The sequence below is a fragment of the Sceloporus undulatus genome, chromosome 2 (genome assembly GCF_019175285.1).
Source record: "Sceloporus undulatus isolate JIND9_A2432 ecotype Alabama chromosome 2, SceUnd_v1.1, whole genome shotgun sequence".
Lineage (NCBI taxonomy): Eukaryota > Metazoa > Chordata > Lepidosauria > Squamata > Phrynosomatidae > Sceloporus > Sceloporus undulatus.
This window is the reverse complement of record NC_056523.1, coordinates 251,231,516-251,243,856: the sequence shown is the minus strand read 5'-3', so window position 1 is coordinate 251,243,856 and position 12,341 is coordinate 251,231,516. Positions and strand designations below refer to the sequence as shown.

Here is a 12,341-nt window from a genome sequence, read left to right as displayed (position 1 = left end):
CGTCCGCTACGTCAAAATGGCGGTGCCCGTATGAACGGTGCCGCCATTTTGTACGGACTGAGTCTGTGATAGGGTAAGGGGCGTCTAGAAGAGACGCCCCTTTTTCAAACTGGGACATCCTCAGGACGTCCCTAATGGCAATTTGTAACCCGCCACTGTAAAAGTATAATTTTGGAAGTCATAATGGTACTTCAAGATACTGATCATATGAAAGATTAGTTAGTCTCTGGACCTTCCATAGAATAGTCAGGGTAAATGATCATACCCGTAATCAAATTAACAAAGAAATACATGGTGATTCAAAAAGAATGGTACAAACATAAAGCTGTTCTTATTTGCTTTGCACCGTTTGTTTTGAATCAACCTGCACCATGCTTTCTGGTATGTATCAAATGCATGCTTTCTAGAATGTATAGTAAACAGATACATTTTGTTAGAAATAATCAGTACAAAATGAAATGGGCAATCCAAAGGAGCTAAATTGACAAAATCTAAATTTTGCCATTTTAAGATGATTTTCTAATTTCAGTTTAGTATCACAGTAATATGTATTAACAGATAAATTAACTGATAATTTATAGAAGTGTTTGTATGAGAATGATTTGCAGCCGTCCCATCAGGGGTAAAATGCAGTGAATGGCAAGTGAATTCCAAAAGGGGAATTACTATTTTATTTAATATTTCTATAAATCATTATTGCAAAAAACTAGTTAGGAAAGGATTCTTAAGCTGAACCTCTTGGGTAGAGTATGCTCAAGAGAATGAGTATTGAGTCCTGGTGGCATAGTGGTTAAATGCCTATACTGCAGCCACTCATTCACAAACTATAAGGTGGGTTTGATACCAGCCAGAGGCTCAGGCTTGACTCAGGTTTGCATCCTTGTGAAGTCGCTAAAATGAGTACCCAGCTTGTTGGGGGCAATTAGCTTATTCATTGTAAACCACTTAGGGAGTGCTTAAGTGCACTGATAAGCAGTATAGAAATGTACTTGTTATTGCTATTGAGATGGCCTGTGATGGAAGACTTAAGACCATTTCCTGAGTCCTGCTGAATTTATACCAGTCAGCACAGCAGGTGTAGTTAGATGGCTTTTTACACCACTCCCTTCCCCCCTTTTTCTTTCTCTTTCATTGGTTTGGGTTTTTTTGCATGTAAAAATAGAGAGAGAGCAGACTTCAAAACAACTTTACATTTAGTTCTTCTATATTCTCATATGCTAAAATAAGTGTTGCAATTATATTAATTATGCCTGTTAAGTGTTATTAAAAATCAAATTGCCTTTACAATGCTTATTCCTTATAGACTCTTCCTAAGATTCTGAGTCAAACAGCCCCAGCATTCTGCATGAGCAGCTGCAGTTTTGTCGTGGAAAAGTCTAAAGAGTCTACAGCACGTGTAGTAGTTTGGCGGGAAATAGGTGTTCAAAGGAGTTACACAATGGAAAGCACATTATGTGGATGTGATCAGGGGAAGTACAAGGTAACAAAAAAAGTTTGAGAGCAAAAAAGCATCTTAACTTTGTTTGAATTTGAAATACGTATTGTCCAGGGGAGCAATTATACATGCTTCAACTGAACGAGCCACACTCTGTAATCTATATATCCTTCTAGATTCCAAAACATGTTTCTGTTCAGGTTTATGCCACTGCACTAATTTTTTGCCAAAACTGATCCTGCCAAAGGCTGCTGTATTTCCCAAATTACTGTTTGTAGTAAAAAGTCCCTTGATGGCAGGTGAGTTTCAGTGGAAAAGTCCCCAGATTTCAAAATAAACTCACCAGATGAAGCCCTTTTCAAAGGCATGTAGTTTGTATGGGGAACGTCAACCCAATGGAAGTAGTATTTCCCTCCTTCACTCGCAGAAATCTGAAACAGAAAGCAAGACCTTGTATGCTATGCTATTCCTCTCTACCTGAATCCCTGACTTTCCTGTATGAAAAGAATTCTAGGTGTGTTTAATCAAAGCAGAAGAATCCTTATCCATAACTTCCTGCTCTGTGTAGGAAGGTCAAAATATAAATGGAGGGAATGGAGTGAGTAGTAACAAAATTGACACATGCATCTCGTCTCTCCCTCCACTTGTACTTTGAATTGGTGGCAGAGGTATGACTGCATAGTGCTAGTATCTTAGAAAGTTTAGGAAGCTTCTGGTTCTTTTTCATGTGACTTCTCTGACTCACACAAGTGGAGTTTGTCTTTCCCAAAAACACAGTATGAGTCAGTATTTCAACACATGAAATATATTGCATATGATTACTCTAAGCTGCCCATTCAGTATATATGTTTTCCTGAATAGGGATTACAGATTGGAACACGTGAACTAGAAGAGATGGGAGCCAAGTTCTGTTCTGGTCTATTGCGTTTGAAAAGATTGACATCACCACTGGAATACAATCTGCCCTCTACCCTCTTTGACATTGAAAATGAACTGATTGAATCAAGTTGTAAAGTGACAAGGTAGTACAATTTTTAAAAAAAGAGTTTATACTAAGTATTTCTTTGTATGAAATAACTATAGTAACAGGCAGATCATTTAGCAAGTAATCATCTAAGGAATGTAACTAAGAAATGTGACAAATAACAGTGATACGAAACATTTTAATTTGGAACCATAAAGATAAGTATTACACATTACATGCACTGTTTCTCTATGTGAGACCATATGTGGAATGCTCTGCATCCAGTACCCTGGGTTACTATATACACAATTCAGACACCGGTCAAAAAAATCTGAATCCAACACTCTCTGAAAGAGCAGTTTTTATGCAGTATATACATAATTGCTTGTTGGGTTTGTGTGTGTGTTTTTTTTAAACTTTTTAACATTTCAAATAAAATTAGAGTTTAAAGATTAGGCTTGCTTACTATCTAAGATTAAATCAAAGAGCAGGGGCCAATTAAATCTTTAGGACTGGATTTCTTTCAGAGGTACATTTTCTTTCAGAGGTACATTTTAATATCGCTTGATATATTTTAAGATTAGTTTGAGTAAAAATGTTATATTTTACTATGTTCGCATCGATAGTAACAGTGATTCTGATTGTATGTGAATTGGTAGAATTTTCTTTTCTTGGACATCTTGGCCTATAATATGTGAGGGGAGTTTGCCATTGATTGGCTCATTTTTTTAGTGATTGGCTCATTTGTTGAGTTATCCTGGGGCCTTTTGCTTTGGTGACATACTGGTGTGCTGTGTTTTAATGTCTCTTCTCTCCTTTTGAGTCATACTTCTTTGGGTGTGTTTGGGATCTCATCCTCTATTTTATACTAGCAATATTTTTAATTTTATATATCAAATATGGTTTGTAAAAAAAATGCAGTGTACTTTTTATTGTTGGGAAGGTAAAGCTTCAGTGAACTCATTTGTACTATAGAGACATCCTTCTAATTGAATTAATTGTATCCTTCATTTTGGTTAATATGAATTGCCTGCTCCTTTTTACTTGACTCATTAAAATCATTATTAACTTGAAATTGTAATCTTGGAACAACTTTCTTACAAGCACTAGTCTTGGTAATGTTGCTGTGAAGATTACTTTTTTGTTATTAGTTGCCTTTTAATTATGTTGGTTTGAAAAACTAATTTAGGCAATTATGCATCATACATGCTGCTGAATTCAACTGTTACTCAGTATAAAAAACAGAAATTTTAATTTGCTATGTATTGTGTACACCACTTCATTGAAAGTAGGCTTCCATAGGTCTTAAGTGTGCATGCAAAGTTCACTGCTCAATGATTTGTTGAAGCTGAACAGCAATTGTATTTAATGGTTAATTTTCTTGCGGATTAAATTGCACCACATATCCTCCAGTGTAAACCCTTTGTATCTTACAGTAGCAACTCAATTATTTTCTTAGAAATACATCCAAGAATAAATTAAAAATAAGATGAAAGATAATGTGTATTAGAATAGTGCCTGTCATGATAGTAAAACATATTTCATATGTAAAGAAATCAATGGGAAAAATTAAGGCAGAGGGCAGGGTAATGTGCTGAGGTTCCTGTCAGATTCAATAGACTGTATGAAAAATTTCTACAGTGGTTCCAAATCAGTATTTCATTATAAACTTGTGAACTATTTTGATTATTCTTTTCACAATAAGCATTTACAAGGCAGAGGTGAGAACCTGTGGCTTTTCTGATATGGTTGGACTCCTATCAGCCCTCATTAGCCTGGCTAATGGCTAGCAGTAGCTGAAAGTTTTTTTTAACAGCATCAGCATTGGGAAAATGGTAAATGCAGTGTCATGTTACAGCAGGGTGTCTGTAGTAAACAATGCAATAAACAAAACCTGAGCTGGGAAAGAGCAGGATCCTATTCTTGCTGATACTACTGTAGCTGTTACGTGTCTACCGACAATAGGCAAGGGACACAGCAGCTGATTCCAGAATCCCTTACAGAGCATTTGGGCAGCAAAACCCAGAGGCATGTGAGGAGTAGAAAAGCCTGCTTCACCAGCTACCTCCAGCATGTTAAACAAACATAGATCTATAAGTCTGGTCACAAAAATGGAAATTATATGAAAAGTGGAGGCTGGTAGAAGATGTATATTTGGAGAAACTTTCAAGTAGTCTCTTGAAGGTTGAAAATGTTTTGTTTGCTGATGCAAGGCTTGCCTTATCTGCTTGTTTAATTTTACATGTGCATGTTGTTAGTTTTGGATAAAAGTTTGTTGAAACATGTTGAACTGCATTCTTCTTTGATATGTAAGAACCAATGCATAATCTTTTCATGTTACTTCTATCTCTACTATCACATTTTCTGCAAAAGAAATACAGTGGTACCCCAGGATACGAAAGCACCGCGTTACGAAATTTCCGGGATACGAAAAAATTCCATAGGAAAAAACTGTTCCGGGTTACGTTTTTTTTTTTTTTTTTTTTTGGCTTATGAAAATTTTTTTTGGTGCTTTTCGGCGCTTTTTCGCACGAAATCGCGGCTTCCAGCGCTAGCGCCTATGGCTTTTTCGGGTTGCGAAAGATTTCGGGTTACGAAGGGCGCCGCGGAACGAATTAATTTCGTAACCCGGGGTACCACTGTACATCTGTATATACTGTATATACTCATGTATAAGTCGACCTCATGTATAAGTCAAGGGCAGTTTTTGGATCCAAAATTATGGATTTTGATATGACCCATGGATAAGTTGAGGGTCAAACACTGGAGGATGTTACAAAAGAGCTAAAGGGGGAAACAAAGCACCACTTCCCTCCCTATATCTCCCTCTCTGGACTTCTCCCAAGCATCAGTCTTGGCATGGAAAAGAGGAAACAAACCTCAGCACATGTGCGTGCGCACACACACACACACACACACACACACGCACACACACTTTCCTACCTTGGAGCCATCTCCAAGGCTCATGGCTTGTGAAAAGGAGGACAGACCCCACTGTCTCTCTGCTCATCACCCCCAAGACTCCCAAGGCTCGTAGCTTGCAAAAAAGAGGACAGACCTTTCTCTCTCTTTACCCTTCACTCTCAGGACTCCCAAGGCTCATAGCTTGCAAAAAAGAGGGCAGACCTTTCTCTCTCTCTGCCTTTCACTCTCAGGACTCCCAAGGCTCATAGCTTGAAAAAAAAGAGGACAGACCTTTCTCTCTCTCTGCCTTTCGCCCCCAGGACTCCCAAGGATCAGGGCTTGCAAAAAAGAGGACAGACCTTTCTCTCTCTCTGCCTTTCACCCCCAGGATTTCCAGGCAAAACAGGGTACAAGCCTGGGCATACTTTCTGTGTATTTGTGTCCCTTTCCTCAGCAGCAGCTTGTTAGCTCTGGCTGCACGGGAAAACAAAGACACACACACACAGAGGGAGAGAGGAGAGTGCGCCGGGGCTTCAAACAGGGAGCCGTTACAAGGCTGCAGAGGAAGGTGGGCACTTCTTCTTTCAGGAAATTTATAAGCATTAACTCATTGCCCCGTATATAAGTCTACTCATGATTTTGGAGTCCATTTTGGGGCATAAATTTTTCGACCTATAGTCGACTATATATGGTATTTTATATATAACTCATCATGCTATTCACATTCTATTAAGCAATGATTTAAGCCTTTCAGGGTCATATTACACAAACATTTCTGTACTTTTGGGGATGTGTGCTCATTATCCAGTAAGATCTGCTTGAGGGAGAATATTTAATTTTCTTGTGAAAAAAATATCCTTGGCTCTCTTTACATCAAGTGTTCAAAGTATAATGGAGCCCAAGTTGACACTCCGTTGGTCCTTTTGTAAGTCAGAGAAAACAGGTAGGAAGTTGAAAAATCTAGGCTTAGATTTCCTTTCACTTTCTTCTGCCTGGAACTACCTCCCCACTCCTCAAATTTTTTTGATATAAAAACTGACTATATTTGAAAGATTATTTTTAATCCAAAAGGTACAGTTAAATTGAATTCCTGTTTCTTTATTCAGGGAAGGTTCAATTCTTCATTCAGTGAAAGATTTAATACTGAGTTTTTCAATGATACATTAAAAAGTGATCCAAAACTAATTGATAAGAGTTATAATGTTAGATGTCCAGTGCTTCTTGGTCTCATGTTAATTGATAAATTAGCTTTCTTCTTGTATTGGATAGTTTTTAACTAAATTAAATAGCTTCACATGACTTATTAGACTTAACAGCCTACTCTTTGGTGTTATTGCTGTAGTCCAACTACATATGTTCTGGAAGAAGATGAACCTCGCTTTCTTGAAGAAGTGGATTATAGTGCAGAGAGCAATGATGAACCAGATGTTGATTTGGCAAATAATGCTGCTGATTATGAACCGTCTCTTCAAGAAGATGGACTTTCTGACTCTGAAATTACAAGGACGCATTTGCCTTGAAACATCCTTGGAACGTGAAGAATTTCACTGCTGTGGCTTATTTAAGATGGACATGGTGGGTTATTTAATTTTGGGGTATTGCTCAAGCAAATTAACTACAGTCAGCTCAGTTCAAAAACAATAAATGTTTCTGGCTTTTAAATGAATTGACACTTGTTTTATTTAAATATTTAAGTTCTACACCTTAGTACTGAAATTGTTTTATCATTTGATTTCCTGCTAAATAATACTGCATGGCCTTTTTGTATTGATTCCTATATTCACCAAAAAAATTAAGAAATTCTTGGTGTTCAGAGGGCATACTCTAAATATTATTCCTTGTGACACTGTCTTCCTAAGTGATTACTGACACGTGCACAAAGGCAGATTTACTGAAATGACTGTACCTGTGTGTACTGACATTTCCTCCCTTCAGATGCTGTTGTTAGTGTTTGATGTAATGCAGGTCTAGTTTAATTTGCATTGCATTTGAACTAGTTTGATTTGCATTTAGATAATTCAAAAGAAAATTGGTATACTGATTGACAAATATTTTGGGATTTAAATAAAACACTCTTATACCATTTTGCTACACTTTTAATTTAAAATAGACAATGATAATTGAATATCCAGTTCAAGTGTTTTGCTACACATGCCAGGTAAATGTATTGGTACTCATACAAAGACATCAGCTGGTGCCCATACACTGCTACTTCAGCCTACAGATTGAATTCATGTGTTAGACTGCTTCTCCTTATTAATATAGTTGCTACATATGGAATACTGGCATGTCAGGAAGGGGGGGCAGGCAGGAAGAAAACTCAGTTTCTAATATTGTATTTGAAGGCATAAGTGAAGCATGTGATTGAATATTCCTCCATACAAAAAATGATGTCATCCAGATACAGGTTTACTATCTCAACTGTTTTTTGAGAAGTTGACCCAGTGGTTGACCCCCTCAGAGTGTCACCCAGTGAGAGGGCAGAGCTTCCAGGGGGTGTGGCTAAAAGAACAGCCCAGGGGAGGGAGGGGGTGCTTTCTTTAAAGAGAAACCCTGCAGCTGGGGGATGAGCGCATACCCACTCTTCCTCGCAGCTCTGTCCCAGGCTTTTCCCTTGTAGGAAAAGCCCCAGAAGGGAGGAGGAGCATATGTGTGTGTGTGCCTTTCCTGGTTTCTCCATCCTCAGCTTCCTCTCCAGGGAAAAAGCCTGGGACAGAGAAGTAGGGGTGTGTGTTCACATGCCTTTGCAGACTGTTGCATCCCAAGCTTTTTCCATGAAGATGAAGCCCCAGAGGGAGCAGCCTGCAAGGACACATGTGTGGTCTTCCTCCTCTGTCCAGTTGTCCTGGAGCAGCCGGGAAGGGGAGGAGCGTCCAACTGGATGTCATCCCTCTTCTTGGTCATCTGGTGGGTCTGCACACCCCTAGTAATGCCAGTGAGTAAACCAAATGTGCCCATTTATCATCATGCCCAAATTCCTTCTGAAGTTAGCAGCTAAGTTGAAACATTGAGAAAACATGTTTTTGGTAAGCTTGAGCAGTTAATTGTATGTATATTTATTGATATAATTACTAATTTATTTTCTATATTTAATATGCACATAGTCAAAGTGCTTTAGATATTTTATTTATATTTTTTAGTTCATATATGGTTTTGATAGAAGTATAGTAGTACTTAATTGGGTTTCTTTATGCATATCACTAGAATTTATTTTCAGTGTAAACGAGAAAAAATTGAGAATGCTTGATTCTATTTTTATCATTATACCTGTTCAAAACACAAAGACCTTGCACTCTTACATTTTCAGTTGGTCTTTAGTGTACCTAACTTTAACATGAGTCTATTTCCCCTCCCATTGTTTTCCTGAGATATCATAAAGACAGTACAAAATTGGTACCAAGACATCAATGATGAAGAGAGCATTTCTTCACATGTGGTTTATCTTTGTGGGAAAAGTTCAACTGAGTTTTTCCCTATGTTGTTTTGGCAATGGTAGGACTGCGGCTCAGCTTTGATTTTTTTTCTTTTGCATTAATAAAAATATTATAATTGTTGAATATTAGGTGAGATTACCTTATTTTGCAATTGGCCATTAGTAATTCCCCCCTAAAAAGCAGTCAATTTGCATTGTTGATGTTTATCCATCCACTTTCCCTTCTTCATCTTCTTGAATCACCAGCCATATTTTATGTTGTAAAATAAAATTAATAAATATGCAAAATATTTTGAACAGAAATATGAGAATGAATAATAAATTGATTGATTCATAACACATGCATGTTATTATCCAATGCTTTACTACACATGTAAAATTGTAGGATGTTAACCAGTACTTGTTTTCATCTTAAACAAAACACGTGCTGTGTGAGCAAACACATTACATGAAGCCAGAATTCCATGGGAAACTTGGGTTGTCAATTTTGGGTAGCATGCTGGTTCCCAGTGCTCTCTCTTGTAGTAGGAGCAACTAAACCACTGACATTTGGTTAAGCATGATGTCTGAACCAGCAGGAGCCAACCCTCTACTTTGTCGTTCCGCCAACAAGTCCAAGAAATAATCCTTGGCTTTTTGTGCAGTTATTTCTATGGCTTCTTGAGGGAAAGACAAACCAACAAATCAGCATGTGCCAAGTTCAAATGTCATGCTAAACAAACAATAGGCTGAAGGCTATAAAAGCAGGAACTCTTAGGCAGCAAGCAAGCTGGATAAAGCAGTAGGAATCAACAGACCATCTCACCCCCATAAACTGCAGTTAAACAGAATATCAACTTCTTATGATTGGCAAGCATCAACATGCTTTCTTAGTAGGGATATACAGATGTTACAGTTCTCACCTGGGCAGGAATAGTTGAAGCAGTTCCTCCTGGTTATAGTAACATCTCCAGAAAAAATATGACCACAAGCCCAGCATGTTCCTAGATGTCAACAGGTATTTGAGAAATATCAATAGAATGCCATGCAGTGTTGTGCAGTGTAGCAAAATTGTGGATCTGGCCCCAAATAGATACTTTTACAGCCAGCTCAAAATTGCTGTTTGCATTGTTTTAAAAAAAATACTGTGGGAGGTGGGGATTTATAACTTGATATTGACCTAAAAAGCTGCACTTTTTATTTGAAGATAACCAAGCTAATCTCTTGTACTTTATGGAATAATTTCTCCCTTTTGAAAGTCTTTGAATATTTTTAAATCAAAGTTTTATTTTGATAAAATTACTTTAATGTAAAACACTGCGTATCATGCAAGTATGATTTAGGATTCCTTTTTTCCATTTCAGAGGACTTTCTGAGTTGAAGTGATAAAATTACATATTAAATATATTATTTCTATCCAGTAATATATTGTAATAAATACTGGAATCTTCCTTTTAAATATTGTACCTCTCAGGCAAAGGTTGCCATTTGTGCCAACTTTCAGATGTTAGTTAATGTGGCATATTGCACTTCTTGTAGCTGAAGAAAGACAGCAAATACTCAGTTTAAATAAAGCTGTTGAAACAAACATTATGTACAAAGCCAGGAAATCTAGGTTTTAAAATTATTATTCATTGTACTCCTGTAATGATAAACTGTGACATTATTGTGCATGATCCCTGTATACCCAATTTATCAAGTAAATGTATAATAAAAGAAGGATGACCATCTGGTTCTGTATAAGGTTTTTGTTTTTTTTGAGCAGGGGAGGGGTAGTGAATCTTGGCATATTCTGAGAGCAGTTTTTGAACCAAACTAAATCAAATTGCTAATATTATTGGCATTTTTTGTAGTTTTGTTAAAGCTTGAACAGCAACTCATTGGATATGCTATATTTTTCCAAGTGCCCTTTGAGTCTCCATATGTATTCAATGCATTTCTTGTGAAATGTACGTGTTAAGAATTGGTATCTTGAATAACAGAAATAGCAAGTTCAGTGCCTTTAAAGCTACAAATGGGAATACTACCTCTCTGTACCCATTTCTCTCTGCATTTAACATACAGTGAAAAAATAAGCTAAAATACATTTCCAATCTGCATGTGTGTATGTAGAATCGTAGACTCATAGAGTTGGAAGGGACCACAAGGGCCATCCAGTCCAGCTCACTGCCATGCAGGAAATCAAAATCAAAGCATCCCTGACAGATGGCCATCCAGCCTCTGTTTAAACCAGTGGTTCCCAACCTGTGGGTCGGGACCTCTTTGGGGGTCGAACGACCCTTTCACAGGGGTCGCCTAAGACAATCGGAAAACACATATTTACATGTAGCAATGAAAACAATTGTATGGTTGGGGGTCGCCACAACATGAGGAACTGTATTAAAGGGTCGCGGCATTAGAAAGGTTGGGAACCACTGGTTTAAACACTTCCAAAGAAGGGGACTCCACCACACTCTAAGGGAGTGTGTTCCACTGTCGAACAGCTCTTACTGTCAGGAAGTTCCTCCTAATGTTGAGCTGGACTCTCTTTTCCTGTAGCTTGCATCCATTATTCTGGGTCCTGTTCTCTGGGGATCCAAACTGGTAATTTTATTAAAGAGAGAGATCAGATTAGTCTGGCATGATTGACGTTTGAGAAACTCATGCTGACTTTTTGTGATTATGGCATTCCCTCCTAAATATTTACAGACTTTGTTTAAAAAGCTGCTTTAGAATCTTTCTTGTCAAACTAACAGATCAATATTTTTGGGATCCTCTTCTCCCCCCCTTTTTTTGGGGGGGGGATCCTCCCCCCCCCTTTTTTTTTAAGATGGGAACGTTTGCCCTCCTCCAGTCTGCTGAGACTTCTCCTACCCTCCAGCTGTTCTCAAAGATTATTACCAATAGCTCTGAGATTATATTTACCAGTTCTTTTAATACCCTTATATGCTCATTTGGTTTAAATCTATTAGATTAACCAGGTATTTCTCTACTACCCCTTTATTCTGTGCTGTGTTTCCCCTATTCTGTACTCTGCTCCATTTTCCTCAGGTGGAGCATCCTTTTCCTTTTGTGAGAAGACAGAGGTAAAGAGGGTGTTGAATAGTTCTGCCATTTCTCCATCCCCTGTTAGCATTTCTCCATCTTCTCCACACAGTGTCCCTACCATTTCCTTTTTACTTTCGCTATGGACATACGGTGCACCTGCACCATATGTAGCTTTCAGCTTACACTCAAGCTACACTGTAATAAAATGAATAGTGCACACCATGAGCACAAGCCCCATTGTATTCAATGGGGCTTGAGCATATGCGGAGGAGATCTGTCACATTACCAACTTAGATAACTTTAAAAAAACTGTCAAGATGGATCTCTTCTAGCAGGCCTTTCCCAAATAGGAAAACCCCAACCATAAAAATTGAGTTCTCTTATGTTGTGTTTCCCATTGCCCCTTCGCCCAGTTTGAAAAACTGTTAATTTTATTATTTTAAATTTTTTAGAGAGTCTAATAGACTATTTTAATTGTCATATGTTTAATTGTCATTTTAGGGGGGGGGGGAAGAGTAGGCCATTTATATAATGTATTGTTATAATTTTAAAGTATAAGCTGCTCCGATTGTTTCTAACAGAGAAGCGAGATAGAAATA

The 12,341-nt window shown here is 37.8% G+C and overlaps 1 protein-coding gene across 7 annotated transcripts in view; it reads left to right on the top strand.

The window, feature by feature from the left end:
- The window catches only part of AGTPBP1 (ATP/GTP binding carboxypeptidase 1), a 93,714-nt gene extending 83,256 nt beyond the window's left edge, over window positions 1-10,458 (top strand). For 6 of the 7 annotated variants that reach the window (XM_042455268.1, XM_042455269.1, XM_042455265.1 and 3 more), the window contains 3 exons: window positions 1,304-1,480; window positions 2,297-2,457; window positions 6,646-10,458. In XM_042455268.1, the coding sequence (XP_042311202.1) occupies window positions 1,304-1,480; window positions 2,297-2,457; window positions 6,646-6,823 (516 nt within the window). In that variant the 3' untranslated portion in view covers window positions 6,824-10,458. Of the gene's footprint in view, window positions 1-1,303; window positions 1,481-2,296; window positions 2,458-6,645 lie in introns of those variants that run through there. The other variant, XR_006102531.1, reaches the window with a different exon arrangement.
- The last annotated feature ends 1,883 nt before the right edge of the window (window positions 10,459-12,341 follow it).